Raw genomic sequence first — 17,580 nt, 5'->3', positions numbered from 1 at the left:
ATGAAAACTAACATTGAAGGTGTCTGTTGCCCATAGCAACCAATCACAGCGCAGCTTTCATTTTAGATTTTGTTCTGAGGTAAAATATAAGCAGCGCTGTGATTGGTTGCTTTTTCTCACCCTGCTGAGGTAAAATATAAGCAGCGCTGTGATTGGTTGCTATGGGCACCACAGCCACTCGGGCTGCAGGCGGGTTCACTTGTCACTCTCAGCGCTGGATTAAGCCCGCGCTGCTGCGACTGCACGCTGTCCCTTATCCCGCAAACCCCGGAGCAGAGCGAGTCATGTGACCGGCCCGTGTCACGTGGTCCGTACGTCATCCTCCTCACACCTAAAGGAGCTGCTCCGGTGTAGACGCTCCGGCTTCCTGCTCCGCGGAGAGTCCTTGGTGATAGGTGAGCGCTGTGTGCCGGTCATGTAGCTGATAGTCGGGTCACCGGACCGCTGCAGCCGCTGTGTGTGGGGAGCGGAACTTGTACTAGTGCGGCGGGAGGTCCGGTGCTTGTAGTTCCCGAAGCTACAGGTGGGCTGTGACTGTTGTGGCCCCTGAGCTGCGGCTCCTCCCCCGTACACTGCAGTGTAGGGGGCAGCAGAGCTGTCCTTCAGACCTGTATATGATGTGGGACCCATCATACAATGACTATTGATTGGGGTCATGTGACTGATCAGATCGCCGCCGAGTCCGTCGCCCCGCCGAGCCCCCCCCCCGGTCGGCCGAGTCCGTCGCCCCGCCGAGCCCCCCCCCCGGTCGGCCGAGTCCGTCGCCCCGCCGAGCCCCCCCCGGTCGGCCGAGTCCGTCGCCCCGCCGAGCCCCCCCCGGTCGGCCGAGTCCGTCGCCCCGCCGAGCCCCCCCCCCCGGTCGGCCGAGTCCGTCGCCCCGCCGAGCCCCCCCCCGGTCGGCCGAGTCCGTCGCCCCGCCGAGCCCCCCCCCCCCGGTCGGCCGAGTCCGTCGCCCCGCCGGCCCCCCCCCCCGGTCGGCCGAGTCCGTCGCCCCGCCGAGCCCCCCCCCCGGTCGGCCGAGTCCGTCGCCCCGCCGAGCCCCCCCCCGGTCGGCCGAGTCCGTCGCCCCGCCGAGCCCCCCCCCCGGTCGGCCGAGTCCGTCGCCCCGCCGAGCCCCCCCCCCCCCGGTCGGCCGAGTCCGTCGCCCCGCCGAGCCCCCCCCCCGGTCGGCCGAGTCCATCGCCCCGCCGAGCCCCCCCCCGGTCGGCCGAGTCCGTCGCCCCGCCGAGCCCCCCCCCGGTCGGCCGAGTCCGTCGCCCCGCCGAGCCCCCCCCCGGTCGGCCGAGTCCGTCGCCCCGCCGAGCCCCCCCCCCGGTCGGCCGAGCCCCCCCCCGGTCGGCCGAGTCCGTCGCCCCGCCGAGCCCCCCCCCGGTCGGCCGAGTCCGTCGCCCCGCCGAGCCCCCCCCCGGTCGGCCGAGTCCGTCGCCCCGCCGAGCCCCCCCCCCGGTCGGCCGAGTCCGTCGCCCCGCCGAGCCCCCCCCCGGTCGGCCGAGTCCGTCGCCCCGCCGAGCCCCCCCCCGGTCGGCCGAGTCCGTCGCCCCGCCGAGCCCCCCCCCGGTCGGCCGAGTCCGTCGCCCCGCCGAGCCCCCCCCCCGGTCGGCCGAGTCCGTCGCCCCGCCGAGCCCCCCCCCCGGTCGGCCGAGTCCGTCGCCCCGCCGAGCCCCCCCCCCCGGTCGGCCGAGTCCGTCGCCCCGCCGAGCCCCCCCCCCGGTCGGCCGAGTCCGTCGCCCCGCCGAGCCCCCCCCCCCGGTCGGCCGAGTCCGTCGCCCCGCCGAGCCCCCCCCCCCCGGTCGGCCGAGTCCGTCGCCCCGCCGAGCCCCCCCCCCGGTCGGCCGAGTCCGTCGCCCCGCCGAGCCCCCCCCCCGGTCGGCCGAGTCCGTCGCCCCGCCGAGCCCCCCCCCGGTCGGCCGAGTCCGTCGCCCCGCCGAGCCCCCCCCCCGGTCGGCCGAGTCCGTCGCCCCGCCGAGCCCCCCCCCCGGTCGGCCGAGCCCCCCCCCGGTCGGCCGAGTCCGTCGCCCCGCCGAGCCCCCCCCCGGTCGGCCGAGTCCGTCGCCCCGCCGAGCCCCCCCCCGGTCGGCCGAGTCCGTCGCCCCGCCGAGCCCCCCCCCCGGTCGGCCGAGTCCGTCGCCCCGCCGAGCCCCCCCCCGGTCGGCCGAGTCCGTCGCCCCGCCGAGCCCCCCCCCGGTCGGCCGAGTCCGTCGCCCCGCCGAGCCCCCCCCCCCGGTCGGCCGAGTCCGTCGCCCCGCCGAGCCCCCCCCCCGGTCGGCCGAGTCCGTCGCCCCGCCGAGCCCCCCCCCCCGGTCGGCCGAGTCCGTCGCCCCGCCGAGCCCCCCCCCCCGGTCGGCCGAGTCCGTCGCCCCGCCGAGCCCCCCCCCCGGTCGGCCGAGTCCGTCGCCCCGCCGAGCCCCCCCCCCGGTCGGCCGAGTCCGTCGCCCCGCCGAGCCCCCCCCCCGGTCGGCCGAGTCCGTCGCCCCGCCGAGCCCCCCCCCCGGTCGGCCGAGTCCGTCGCCCCGCCGAGCCCCCCCCCCGGTCGGCCGAGTCCGTCGCCCCGCCGAGCCCCCCCCCCCCGGTCGGCCGAGTCCGTCGCCCCGCCGAGCCCCCCCCCCCGGTCGGCCGAGTCCGTCGCCCCGCCGAGCCCCCCCCCCCGGTCGGCCGAGTCCGTCGCCCCGCCGAGCCCCCCCCCCGGTCGGCCGAGTCCGTCGCCCCGCCGAGCCCCCCCCCCGGTCGGCCGAGTCCGTCGCCCCGCCGAGCCCCCCCCCCGGTCGGCCGAGTCCGTCGCCCCGCCGCTCCGGCATTGAGGGTGGATTTGGATATCGATCTTAGTTTGGGAATTCTTAAACCGAATTCACGAAACTCAAGTGAAAAGAATGGCGTAAGAACGTGTGCGATTCACCTCCTGCATTTGCTTTAGAAGTTGACGGATGTAGCAGAGCCGAGTTAGTCATCTGACCTCTCTTGCCTGACGGTTCGCAGCTCTAAGGGTTAAACGACCTTTTCCACTCTGCTGCACCTTTTGCCTCAGCAGGGTAAAGCCCATCGCATCTCCGTGATCCGTCCGTGTTCGCAGACCGCAGTGCGGCGCGGGGACTACGTATTCACGGGCCGCAGGCTTCACAGCCGGATCTTAGACCTTTAGCAGAATCTATATGGTTTTTGCCCGTTTCTCCCCGTATTGTCGTTGTCTTCTATTGGGGTCCGTGATTTACGTATTAGAAAAATAAAATGTACAGCGGCGAATCCTGATGGCGAGCGGCTTATAATACCGCCTGTAACGTAAATCCGTATTGCGGACTTGTTCGCCTGAAGCCGGCCTTATAGATTGTAGTCCCAGGGGGCCAGTGCCGGTGGGCAAGTGAGCGGCTGTATTACAAGCCATTCACTTCAATGGGACCTTTCCCTGGTGTGCCCAACCTGATGCCTGCAGACACCAGTTCAGTGCATGACTGCACCAGGCTGGCGACCAGGTGACGGACCCTCCCTGATCTTCTCTTGATGGCCTAGCCCAAATCCAGGCTATCAGCCGTCTGCAGTTTGACGCCCCTCGACTCCAGAGCTCTTTACTTTATAAATAAAACTAGAAGGAACTCGGCAATTTGCTGTGGAACCACAAGTCTCAGAATGCCCTCTATCCATATAAGAGGTCTTATGTGGTTGGTTCAAGTATAAAACTACAAAACCCAGCATGCCCTGACAGTCTGTAGCTGTTGGGGCATGCTGGGAGCTGTAGTGTGGCTGCAGGTTGCAGAACACTTCTCTATAGGATGCCCTGGTAGCACAAAGCAAGTGGCACATTCCTTCCCCCCCAATTCCTGATCAGGGGGTCATTCTCCATGGGGAGGCGATATTGAGGTGTTGATCAGGTTTAACAGAAAGACCTGGTGATCGGCCCTAAAACAGCAAAGAGGAGGCTAAAGCTGAGGGTGACTGAGCCGGGACCCCCACTGCACCCTGCAGGACCCCTTTAATGCTGTCAGCCTCTGTAGAAAGTAATAACCGCCGTCAGCCTTGAAAATAAAGCTCCCTGTAAAGAGAAGTCGCTGCGCCTTGTAATTACAGCCTTACGGACGGGGGAGCTGCCGCTCGGCGACTCTCGTCGGGCTTTATACGTGCCATAATAAATGCTTACTGCTGATTATAGGGGAGGATGCCACAAAATACACTGCGGGGGAAATCAGGTGAACACGGGCATTGCACAGCTGGCGAATCGGGATACCGGGCTGTGAGCAGGACGTCCGCTCCTCGTGGAGTCGGAGTAGGGCACGTGGTCGGTAGCCCACCAGTGTGACGGCCCATATCCTGGTATCCGCTCCTGCTCTTAAGACCCTACTAGGAGATACAGCAGACACTTTTGGCACGTATGGATGTGCCCTGATTGGGCTGCAGACAGTGCCTTCATAAGGGTGGCACAAGGGCCCGCCGTCCTGTAGTGGCACCTGTGCTCACAGCCCAGCATTGGGCAACTCAGTTCGTCACAATAGAATTGGCAGGTCTGTGGGTTATTAATGGGGGGGGTGGCATAAAGTGTTCGGGTGCTCATGTGGATTACCCTGCAGCTGTAATTACATAAGTGCTCGCGGTTGTCTGACAATTGCCAATTAGTGTTATTACACAAGTATTACAGCACTCGTGTGACCGCGCACTAAGTGACTGCTAATGCTTGTGTGATCGCACTGATTGCCAGCCTGCAGATGGAGCCCAGCAGTTGAGAGGAAAATGCTATCAGTAGCCACCAGCGCTCGTGTAATGGCATGCCAAGAGTTAATGGGTTTGAGCCGAGTACAACTTAAGGCTCTAGAAAAGTTACGTCTTAGTTTTGCAAAGGTGTGTGTGTGTGTAAAATATATATATATATATGCGAGCGCGCGCCTCGTATGATCCGATTGGGGAGAAGCTCCACATCAGATAAGGCCTCTCACACAACTTCATCTTGGCAGCACACTGATTCTCATTGACCCGCTCACACTAGCGTTTCTTTTATTGCCAACATGACAGCGTGCGTGAGATATACTCTCATGTGCAGAATTGCTGCCCTACATAGTGACAGGCCGGCTCGCACAGTTATACACATACGCCCGTGTGAGTCGGCTCCAAGGGCTCTCGCATGTATTTTTTTTCCCCATGGGTTTTGCGCATGTAATACGGGAACAAACTTTACTTTCAACTCTGCCTCTCACACAGCGTGCAAAATGCACGCGCACCCAAAACCCCAGGCATGCGCTACCTTGGCACGCATACACGCCAAGATACTGTATGAGGATTGTTTGCATGCAGCAAGTACACCATGCGTTGCGTGCTCCCCGTGTGGGAGATGAACACGTGTATGTGAGCCCTAAAGTGAGCTGGAGAAACATAGATGGCCGCATGGCTTATTTGACTGCTTGATGCACACGGTATACTACTATGCATCGAAGACACTACACGCTAATCTGATTGGCCAGTGCTGCTCATGTCAGCGGTGTAGGCCAATCAGAATAGTGTGTACCGTGCACCCAGTTGTCAGAAGTGGTGCGGCCATCTTTTGTTCGTCCAGGACTGGAGGGTCGCTTTAGGGTCGGCCCACAAACACTTGGCAGCTGCCCACAGGATGGGCAATTTTTAAATGTATGATTGCCGGCCCCCCAGTGACCACGAGAACCATCACCCAGGTGCAGAACTGGTAACTATATAGCGCTAGCAGATACAAATAAACGGCTGCCGGGTACGCTGTCGCACTATTTCAGAAAGAAAAGCCAAAGAAATGCCACCCTCTGGTGCTGGAGATCAGCGGCGCTCCCCATCGGATAGCAATGCCAGAACTAGTGATAATGTGTATGGTGGGATAACTTGCAAAAAACCCAATAAACCCCCTTCCCTGTTCTGTCTAGTGCAGGCCGGAGGGTCCGCTCACAACGCAGGGGATCTCTGCACAACTAGACTATTCCAACCCTTGACTGCAGTAAATAAGTCATTGTGCGGCTCTGACAGCAGATGAACGGCCGCCGCTGCCAAGACTCCACAACCTCTCGCTATCAGTCGCAGCTTTCCCTCCTGACAGCTTTTCAGGCACAAAAGTGCTCGCTGCCAGTTCCTGAGTCGTTGGCTCGTCGGGTCCTGGCATGAGAAACGCTTGTAGAAGACTCCGTACAGAGCCGGAGGAGAAGGAACGGGATAAGTGGAGGAGAGAGCGCCGCTCATCACCCCCGAGCTTATTCCCAGTCGCCTTGTAATACAGAGCCGCCTTGTATGTAGACAGAGCCGTCGCACGGTGATAATTAGCTGGATACATGGAGAAACTATGTGAACGCTGAAGGAAGACACCCCGGGCTGATTACTCTTTTTATAGAGCTATGCAGCCTTTTATACATCCACCGTGCCCTTCTTTATAGAGCCGTGCAGCCACTAGACCTCTTCTACACATACAGAGCCTTTACACTGTGACATTTCTGATTACCAGCCATACAGGTGGGTTCAGAAAGAGCTCCTCTATTGTATAATGGCTGGTAGATGTCCCCATGAGGACTGAGCTGCTCATTGAAGTCAGGATATTGACTATACATGCCATAAACGATCCGCGGGGACCCTCTCCGATCCGCCGGGACCCTCTCCGATCCATTCAGACATTCAGGTGGTTATAGATTTATTATAGTGAATGATGGACCGGAAAAATGCCAAGACCACCTCACTCGACCATGGGCAGAGCAGTGCCGCTTCTGGAAGAAAGGATGCATCCGTCTTCTAATCCTGTACAGCCCCTTTAAGGATTTATGCCCGCGGGCACAGTTAGTAAAGAGCCTTATAGCCTCTGGGCACTGCTGTACGGAAGTAATCTTCCCTGCAAGCATTGCTGGAGCTGAAGAGATAGATTCCAAAGACAACACTAAGGAAACCCTAGAAGCGCTCGGTGTAAGGATGTGTTCACACGACCGATGGCAAGTTGTGCCCAAGATTCGTGGATGCGACTCGCAGCACGCTGACCACTCCAACCATGCGATGTGCCAGTCACCACACATTGCAAGTCCTGTTCTCGCGTGGATCGCACAAAATAGGGATCTGTTTGTCCGTCTTGCACTACCGAGGTGATGGGATCATCGCTTGTGTCAATTATAATTACATGGCCGCAGCTAGGCCGCAAGATAAAACCTAAAGCTGTACATGCTGCGACTTTTTATTTTTGTCTCTTAATCAATCCCTCGCATTATCTTCTATGGGGCCACAAAAGAAATCGCATCACACTTGTGCGCAGACGCAGTCTTCATGCATGGCTGATGTACGTATGTAAAGAAAGGGAGGGTTCTATTAAAATAACATGCAATTCCCCCCACGTGCATAAAAATTGTTTGTGCAGAGATGAAAGGTGTTTTTACCCAAAACCCACCCACCGCGTTGCAAGTTTGCTGGTGTTATATCAGCGGGGGGGGGGGGGGGGGGGGGGGGTTGTCTTTGATCTGCTGCGGCTCTTCGGAAATACGAGAAAGTGGTTTCCTATGCAGCTTGCAGAACAAGGGACACGGCAACAAGTCCCGGCCTGTGACTCGGCGTCTGATCTGGTAACTGCATGTATGACTCAGAGCTCCTCGCTTTCACACATCCATCCTGTTCTCTGACCGACTGCCAGGTGAACAATGGATGCGATGCGGCCCGCTGACCCCACTGCACCTCCACGTGTCTCATGGAATCCACAAGCACAGAAGATCTGGACTGTTCTGTATGGAGACGTTCCCTCTACAGTTACCCCAAATTAAAATCCGTTTTTTTTTGCAGTCACCTAATGTAGATCCGCTTCATAATGTGCGTTCTATTACCTGGACCGCGTCATAACCATTTATAGTGCACACAAAAAACTGCGGGGGGAAAATGAGTGTGGAGCACTCAGCCGAGAGGCCCGCCACGCTGCGAGGTAGAAAGCATCCACAAATGACAAGGCGTTGCAGTGTGTGGGTGGGTAGTGCAGCAATTGTGCTCTTCTCAGTCTTTGACACAGAAGGAACTCCTCCAGGTTTTTGCTTTTACTGAAGGTTAACGATGGTGACCCTTTAATATACAAGACGAACCAACATGGTGTGTGCCGTTAACGAGCAGCACATCTGAGGCACAGGGACACTTGGCCTCATGTATAAAGCTTCTCCGTGAGGGGGTGCAGCATCCCGCTTGCTGGTTTCCAATGCAGTTTATGAATGTGTTGATGAAGTGGTTGATTTTCTACCTTGCGGTATGGGCAGGCAGCGGGTGATGCGGTATGGGCAGACAGCAGGCGATGTTTCACATAACACTTGCTGTTATTGCAAACTTTCTTCTCTCCCCCGCCTGCTCTGAGAAGAGGGGAGAGGTCCTAAAGATACTGCATGCACATGGCTTCAAACCTTAAGGGCTCATGTCCACGGGGAAAATAGGATTTAGGATCCGCAGCGGATTTCCTGCATGCGGATCCGCATCCCATAGGGATGCATTGACCACCCGCGGGGTAGATAAATACCCGCGGATCGTCAATAAAAGTGATTTTTAAAAAAATGGAGCATGCTCCATTTTCATGCGGGTCTCCCGCGGGGACAGCTCCCGCGGGCTTCTATTGAAGCCTATGGAAGCCGTCCGGATCCGCGGGAGACCTAAAATAGGAATTTAAAGCATTTACTCACCCGCAGCGGACCGCGAAGCTCTTCTCTTCCTCACGGCCGCATCTCCCTTGCTTCGGCTCAGCGGATGTGCCCGGCGCATGCGCGCGGCACGTCGACGACGTGCCGGCGACGTGCCGCCGGCGTCAGGAATTCATCCGCCGGCCGAAAATGAAGATCCGGCCGTGAGGAAGAGCAGAGCTTCGTCGCCCGCGCCGGATAGGTAAATTCTTTTAAATTGCTATTTTCGGCGCTCATGTCCGCGGGGCAGGAGGGACCCGCTGCAGATTCTCCATGGAGAATCTGCAGCGGATCTGATTTTCCCCGTGGACATGAGGCCTAAGGCCGCCTGCAGACGAGCGGAAATCCCGCCGCGGGATTTCCGCCGCTGAAAGTCTGCATAGGAGTGCATTACAATACGCACTCCTATGCAGACGGCCGCGGTTTGGCCGCGCGAAAAACAAACCGCGGCATGTTCTAATTTTCTGCGGGGCACGCACTCACCCGGCCGCCGGCTCCGGGCTGCGCGGCAGCCGGCACATCAAAGAGCCGGGGCCGCCAGGCGCGGGTGAGTACGCGCTCGTCCCTGCAGGCTCTGGGGTCAGATCGCGCGGCGAGATTTCTCGCTGCCGGATCCGACCCGCTCGTCTGCAGGCGGCCTAAGGCTGCGGTCTCACAGGACGTAAATCACGTGGATGGACCGCACGAAAATTGCTGATCGGTGGGGATTTGACCACTGGGACCCCACCCAGTGCCAATGGGGCCAAGCACTTGAACTCCAGTTGATTTTTAAAAATATAATAACTTTTTGGTAATTTTTAACTCTCGGTGTGATCAGCGGTCTGCGTTTCGGTAGAAAGTTGTGGGCGGGCCGTTCACAGCGCTGCTGTCCTACAATCTCCCAGCGCTGCATTGATTACGATAGAAAGGAAGTACAGATTTTGTGTAGGCGCTCACCATTAATGAAAACATGCACTGAAATCTGCGCAAGTGACCTCCAACGGGCATGGCTGCAGACGGGCGTTATCAAGTCATAAAATACGGACATGTGGTGAGATTTATCAGTTTTAACAAGCTGCGAAAGGCCCACTTGCATGAAAATGCTGAGAATCTGAAGTATGCCACTCTGCGCCACTTTTTCAATAGGGACCGATTCATTTATGTATAAACTATACCAGAAATCTACCCCAACAATTATCTCGCGTAGACTGTGTGGGCGCACGGAGGAGCCGAGGTGGTGTACCAATGAGGGTAGTAAGATGTATGTGATGAGTCGTCTCTGTTGGCAGCCTGATGGGTGTGTGACCACAAGAACGGGGGTCCCAAGTGTCCCTTTGTGAATGTAGTTGTTTACGTGTCACTTAAATGCCTGGTCAGCCCTGATTGTAACAGATGTATGTCCGATCGCGGCCGGGGGTTAGCTGTATTTTGCAGCCCTCACCCGCTGCGTGTGATTCGGGTTCTGCTCCTAAACACACTCCATACTAACCCTGCAGACATCAATTAACGTCCGATTGTGAAGAGGGCAAGTACACCTTCATAAGGAGATCCTGTCTGCTGTACGGTGGACTGCACCTACATGCTGTACAGACTTGGTTCAGGTCCTCAAGTTGGGGGCCGCAGTGCAAACTGCAAGCAACTAATTGCTTTATGGAGGGAGTGGAGATTTTTGGTGTTTGTTTGTTTTATATATTTTTTTTCTAATGCAATTTTCTTTCTCTTACACTTAGGTTCCTGAAGAGCCGAGCAGAACAATGGGCTGCCAGGAAGTGCACGCGGTCACCCTACTGGCTTTCGTCTGTGGCACGGCATCCATTGCGGGTCTCTTTACTGCCACCTTGCTGCCTCAGTGGAGGCAGATGAAACTCTACACCTATAACAGGCTCGAAAAGAACTTGACGGTCAGCATCGGCATGTGGGTGAGGTGCACTCGGCAGGAGTGGTCCAGGGAGTGCCTGATGTATGATGGCGAGTGGTATGCCAGCGTCGACCAGCTAGACATCCGCGTCCTCCAGTTTGCGCTCCCATTCAGCATTCTGACAGCTGGCTCCGCCCTCATCCTGTGCCTCACTGGGATATGCAACACTACATTTAGCGCTAATGTGCCAAACCTAAAAATCGCCAGGTGCATCATCAACAGTTCTGGCTGCCATCTAGTGGCGGGTTTGCTGTATCTCCTGGCAGGTAGTATTAGTCTTACTCCATCCATATGGTCGATATTTTATAATGACGTTTTGAACAGGAAATACGGACCTTATTTCACCTATGATATTGCAGTCTTTGTCGCGATCGGCAGCTCTGGAGCGTTGTTTTTCACGGCACTGTTACTGTTCTTATGGTATTGTGCCTGCAAGTCACTGCCGTCACCATTTTGGCAGCCGCTATATTCCCACGCACCCAGCATGCATAGCTACGTCCCCTCTTCATACTCGGCACGGTCCCGGATGTCAGCCATTGAAATAGACATTCCTGTGGTCACGCACACTGCATAGATCCGCCCCATCAGGGGAGCACTGATTTCCCATCATTCCTTTGTGATTAGTGACTTTGTTTTATTTGGTGGTTTTATTCTGATAATGGATATTATTTTTTTTTGTAACTTTTTTTTATTTTTGTAATTGCTGTGTATAAGTTGTTGTTGTTTTTTAAACCTATTCCTTTTATTTTTTACTTTTTGTAATTGTTTTTTCTGATTGTTGTTTTTCTGTTTTAAGCCACATCATTAGATTTTCAGCAACGCGTTGCATCTTCTATTACTATATGGTGTTTTTAGTTTTTGTAAACTGATCGCTACGTATAGTTTATATAGTTGTAATAGTGCTATATATTTTTGAACGCTGATTAATCTTGATGACTAGGTCTCTGCAGTTTCTAATGAATACGTAAGCCATGGAAGAGTTAACGCAAAATATGACCAATCGCGGTCCATTCTCATCCATCCAGTCGCAATGCCCGGAGTCACTAGCATCATTACATGGACGAAATGAGTGCCTAAACAAAACGGGGATGAATGCCTCTGGAATTCTTGTTCATATGTAAAAGGGGTCTTACAAACATTCTGGAAACTGTTTCCAAACTGCTTTGAAACATTCATAGAAACATGTTTGCAATTTGTTTCCAGAAACTGGTTTCCAAGTATAGACTGGGCTTAGGTTGTCCACTTGTAAACTTGTGATGGCCTTAGTCTACTGTTGGAGGCCATCTACAGGGACCCCCAGCTCTTCTCCTGACCCGTGTGCTTATGCACTGAGCTGATTTGTGTAGGAAGCAGATGGCACCATTCTTACTGCAATGGCCAAGCTTGGTATTACAAGCCAAGTCCCTATTGAAATGAATGCTGGGCCACTGCAGTAAGAACGGAGCTGCCTGCGTTCTGCAGCAATCTGCTCCATGTAGAAGCATCACTGCCTGTCCAATGGCTGATCAGCAGGGGTTCGGGCTGACAGACCCCACCAAACTGATGATCCTAAGGATAGGCAATAACTAGTTTACAACTGGACAAGCCTTTTTAAGGGGAGCTGTATGTATGCTGACATCTGCCATCTCAATTATCCATCAGTGCAGTTACAGAAGGAAATATATTTAGGATAAAAAGGTCTATATTTTTACAGAACTTGTAAATAGATTGAAAACTTATATTTCTTTAAAACTAAGCCCCAGCAGGAAGGTAAGGGCAAAAATGTACCGGTAAATGGCAGGAAATGAACAGTGTTGTCTGAGGAGTGCAGAAACCAATGGGGTGAGTGGGCCGTCGCATGCAAGAGGTTAAGGGTCAATGCAATGTTTTTCTCTTTCCGGTAGTACATTGTAGGTATCCAGTGGTGGTAGATGCAGTCTCTTTAACAAATCCTTTGGTAGATTTCAGTGCAAATCCACACCAAAACACACAGAATATTATGTGCTGCAGATTTTTGATGTGGATCCACAGCAGATTTCATCCTTTTCACATGAAGGGATGAAGTTTGTAACGATCTGCATCAGAATCCGCAATGGCGATGCAGAACTTGATGCAGACTTCCACACGCTTACCATGGGCAAAAATCTGTAGCTTTCCGTCATGGAAAGGAAATAGATGTTTGCTATAAATTTTTACTCATTGTAATTTGCAACGATGTCACGTGTGGATGTCCTCCATGTGTGATCCCCTAAAGGAACTGAAATAACGGGTAGCTTGTTTTCCTGGCAAAGCAGATCCTCTGGATCTCTTATCAACATGAATGAAAAAACTAGTCTTGTTACCCAACGTTTCTTAACCACTTCCCACACGGCCATACATGTACATCATATCAGTCGTATTAGCAACCGCAGCATCTGAGTGGTTTGACAGGACATGGGCTCCCTTTACTGGTATCGCTCCACTGGCGCCCTGTGACTCAATCATGGCTTGCTTGCTTATTGCCAGGGGTCTAGCAGAGGCGCCCTGACACAGCGCTGAGGCTAATGCCACACGGGGGCGAGTGCGATATCGTGCTCGCCAACATATGATGTCCCAGCGGATGCGAGGAGTTTTTGTGTCCAAAAACTCCTCACATCACTTCAGGGATGTAGTGACCCTCCGGCGTGGCTGTCAGCCGCAGTGGAAGATCAGTAAATGGTTCCCATTGTTTTCAATGGGAAACCTTGCAGCCTCTGCAATGTTTTTCCCAGCCCCATTTAAAACAATGGACATAGAGTTCCAAGGGAACGCCCAAAGTAGGACATGCCAGGATTATTTATTTATTTTATTGCCTTTCCCCACACCTCGATGCGGGGAAAAAAACCTCATGTATATGACCCAATTCAAAAGAATGGTGTTCATATCTATGCATCTTGCAACACACAAATCTCGCACGATTTTTCTCAGTTGTATGAAAGCAGCCTGAGGAGGCGTTTACACGTGCGAGTACGATATGTCTGAGAAGATTGGACCAATATTGCACTTGGTTTTTCTACGATCGCGATACATTTTGGCTTTAATGCACTGCATCCCTGCATGTGCGTCTTCATGCACGTGAAAAAGACACAAGTTTCAATAGTTAAAGGGGTTGTCCCGCGCCGAAACGGGTTTTTTTTTTTTTCAACCCCCCCCCCCTTCCTGTCGCCGCGAGACAACCCCGATGCAGGGAGGTAAAGAAAGCTTACCGGAGCGCTTACCTTAATCCCCGCGCTCCGGTGACTTCAATACTTACCGCTGAAGATGGCCGCCGGGATCCTCTGTCTCCGTGGACCGCAGCTCTTCTGTGCGGTCCATTGCCGATTCCAGCCTCCTGATTGGCTGGAATCGGCACGTGACGGGGCGGAGCTACACGGAGCCTGCATTCTGCACGAGCGGCTCCATAGAAGACTGCAGAAGACCCGGACTGCGCAAGCGCGGCTAATTTGGCCATCGGAGGGCGAAAATTAGTCGGCTCCATGGGAACGAGGACGCCAGCAACGGAGCAGGTAAGTAAAAAACTTTTTATAACTTCTGTATGGCTCATAATTAATGCACGATGTATATTACAAAGTGCATTATTATGGCCATACAGAAGTGTATAGACCCACTTGCTGCCGCGGGACAACCCCTTTAAAATGGGGAGCAAATGCATTGCACTCGCATGCAAACCGCATGGCGTGAGTATGATGCAATTTTAATTTGTTTCTTTCATGCACCCATAGAAAATAACGGACGAGTTCTACAGAATCTTCAAAAAAAAAAAGACCCACCGCATTCCCCCCCCCCCACAGCCCACCCTCTTTCCTCTGTCGGGGAAAAAAAATCACTTGCATTTCTATAGAATCCATTGAAAATAATGGATTCTATATGAGCAAGTTCTGTGCGTCTCTCGTGTGAATCGCCCGTGTAAATACAGCCTGTCAGGCACAATAAATTACAGTACAGGGAGATCACGTACCTTCAATAGTTAAAATGGAAAAATCTTGATTGCATGAAAATCACATTTGTGCAAACGTATTCATATTGTTAATCCCATACTGATAACTGGGCGACTCATAGCGGAATCGCTAAAAATTAGAACATGCTGTGATTTTGATATTGCATCATTGTGAGTGAGAAATCGCACATATGAAAATAATGGGGTCTTTAAACGCACGAGTGCCGGTCATCAGGCAGTCACACAGAACATCCCCTGTAAGTACAGCCTTGAATGACCGTATAGGGTTGTCATAATGAACAAGTAAAAAGGTCTATGTACCCCCAAAATGGTGCCAGTGAAAACCTTTGATAAATGAGGCCTGCTATGTTCTACCTCGTGCAGGAGATAAGGAGGGTGGAGCACAACACATGGGTTTAGGGAGCCTCCCTATCATGCCTTGCCACTTACGCTCTTTTCTGAGTATCAGAGTACATTCACACGGGCGAGAGCGATATCTCTGAGAAACTGACTAATATCATGCTTGTAAAATTGTAACGTTCGCTACGTTGCAATTTGCAAGAAAATGGCATCACTAAAAATGCAATATTTTCAAGCACATAAAAACCGCATGGGGGGGGGGGGGGATTTCTGTGGATTCGCAAAAAAAATAGCACATACTGCGATGTCTGTAGCTTGTAGTATTGCTGCAAGAGAAAAATTGCTTATGTAAATGGAATGGGGTCTAGGTCAGTGGAAGGTCTGTTTATCACGCAACTCGCACACCTCTTGCAAGATACTCGCTGGTGTGAATGCACCCTAACCTGGTTTGCCCAGACAGTTCGTGTTAAAGTTCTGTCTGGGAATACGATAGAGATTTCGTCTGGTTGTGATTACGGATATTGAGTCTATCTGTAACTACAGTGTGAACGGCTTTGCGAGGTGCTACAACGTTGTTACAACAAAGTAAAAATAGTTATTTTTGCACCAGAAAGCAAAAACACAAGAACACTACAAAGCAACGAGAACGTTCCCGGCTAACTGAGTGCTTTCTGTATGTTCTATGCATTCTGTAGGTTTCGGTATTTTAGCTGCTGGCGTTAACTGCGTGATTGTTCTCTCGATGTTTACATGCCGGTCATGTTTGGGTTGTGATGTATTTTTATGACATGGTGAAATAAAACTTTGACTGGTCAGAAATTTGTCTATGTTTGAAAATTATTTTCCCGGTCGTCATCCCGACGGCCGCATTACATATGGATGTTGCCCTCTGACCTCGGTAGGGATGAGAAGAGCCCTTAAAGCACCTTCCTTTCCACCATTTCCTCAGTGTCTTCCTGTCCCCAAGGTGGCCAGATGCAGGCTCCGGGGGGTTACTTACCAAAGGGCACGCCATGCTGAAGATCCCCTGGAGGGAAGAGGTCGGGGCAGCATACCGTGGAGTCTCTGTATCCCCGGCCTTAGCCGCCATGGAGCTGTCAGTCGCCGAGCAGCGCAGGCCTCCATGAGCAGGTCAGCTCCTTCTGGCTGCCGCCAGTGTAATCAGGTAGTTCATCCTGGCAGGGGAATGGCGGCAGCCTCCTAGGTCCACGGGGTGCATACTGGTGACCTCATCTGGCGTGGTGACGTCATGTGCACAATGTAGGGGGCGTGGCTACTGGCACTGACCCGGAAATGGCCCCAAATTTAAACCTGCTTCACTGACCGGCTCTGCTCCTGCATGGAGATTACATGGAGACTGCAAGATCCCAAAAAGTGTTCCAGCATGTCCGCACGCGACAGCTCAGCATGAGAAGGAGAAGCGGGTACCCTACAAACTGTGAGTGGCTATATGCCAAAAAACGGAATATGCAAACTTTTCACTGTGGTTGATTGAATGCACATATGTTCCCTTTTTCCCCCTTTCTCCTATTCTTTGCATGGGTTAGACAGATAAGGCAGGTCTGAAGAGTAAAACGGACTCTAGGAAAAAATCTAGGAAATGCGTTATCTGTAATAAGAGATTAGAAGAGAACTAGAAAAAGTCTGTGAAGAATGTACTGGGAAAATCTTAGTCGAGGAAAGGGCAGCGTTTAAAATGGATATTAGGTGCATGATTAAGGAGGAATTGCAGGCCTCTATGGCGTCCTTTTCTCAGCCTGGGCCATCAAGACCCTCCAAAATGTCAAGGCCGGCAGAATCGTCGAGTACCATCTTCGGGGAGTCCCTGGAACCCCTATCAGAGGGGGAACTAGAAGGCCCACTGCCACGAGCCGAGGACGAGAAGAAATACTATTTCTCCTCAGACGACATGGGAGATCTCATCAAAGCGTGAGGGAAACCATGCAGATTGAAGATTGTTTGCCCAGAACTGTCCAGGACAAAATGTTCTGGGGACTTCAGTGCAGAAGGAAAACTATTTTTCCGATTAACCAAACCCTGCAACAACTCATCTCAGATGAATGGCAGGAACCAGAGAAGAGACTATCCATCTCAAAAGAAATTAAAAACCGTCTGCCATTCGCTTGAAAAGATGTCCGTATAGATAGGGAAACCCCAAAGGTTGACATGCAGATCGCCAAGGTGGCCAAGGAAACCCTGCTGCCCTTTGAAGATGCGTCTCAGATCCTATGGACAAGAAAGTCGACAGACTGATGAAAAAGACCTGGCAAGCGACTTCCTTCAATATTGAAGCCAACATCGCGGCAACATCAGTAGCCAGATCTATGGTCCTGTGGCTGAACCGGATGGAGACCTCAATTAAAGAACGGGCTTCCAGGGAAGAGTTGGCTAGCTGCCTTCCCCTCCTGAAGATGGCTACTGGCTTTCTAGCAGATGCATCAGCAGAATCCGTTAGATACAGCGCAAAAACCGCATTCCTCAGTAACACTGCAAGACGAGCGCCACGGTTAAAATCATGGTGAGCAGACGTGACGTCCAAAAACAAACTCTGCCCAATCCCGCTTCAAGGAGAATATATGTTCGGGCCCGTCCTGCATAAAAACCTTGAGAAAGCAGGAGACAAAAACAAGATCCTTCCGGATAGAAGATCCTATAAGAAGCCATCCTTTCCAAGGAGGACGCGGCAGCTTCCTCTAGAAACTAAAGGGAAAACGGGGAGATGGTCGTACCCTAAAGAAGATCTGGGTAAGAAAATCCAGCCCATTTCTGACCCAACACGT

At 53.7% G+C, this 17,580-nt stretch overlaps 2 protein-coding genes across 4 annotated transcripts in view; one reads left to right on the top strand and one right to left on the bottom strand.

The window, feature by feature from the left end:
• The window catches only part of ADAM22 (ADAM metallopeptidase domain 22), a 241,515-nt gene that overhangs the window by 83,887 nt on the left and 140,048 nt on the right, over positions 1-17,580 (bottom strand). The window lies entirely within an intron of this gene.
• CLDN12 (claudin 12) lies at positions 322-15,619 on the top strand. The gene is made up of 2 exons (XM_066585463.1): positions 322-395; positions 10,319-15,619. The coding sequence occupies exon 2, from the start codon at positions 10,343-10,345 to the stop codon at positions 11,078-11,080; it is 738 nt and encodes a 245-aa protein (XP_066441560.1). The 5' UTR covers positions 322-395; positions 10,319-10,342; the 3' UTR covers positions 11,081-15,619.

This window comes from Eleutherodactylus coqui, chromosome 12 (genome assembly GCF_035609145.1).
Source record: "Eleutherodactylus coqui strain aEleCoq1 chromosome 12, aEleCoq1.hap1, whole genome shotgun sequence".
NCBI classification, from domain to species: domain Eukaryota; kingdom Metazoa; phylum Chordata; class Amphibia; order Anura; family Eleutherodactylidae; genus Eleutherodactylus; species Eleutherodactylus coqui.
This window is presented reverse-complemented; position numbering and strand designations above follow the sequence as displayed.

Coding starts and splice junctions, on each gene's coding strand:
- CLDN12 (XM_066585463.1), top strand. CDS start 10,343: ATGGGCTGCCAGGAAGTGCACGCGGTCACCCTACTGGCTTTCGTCTGT.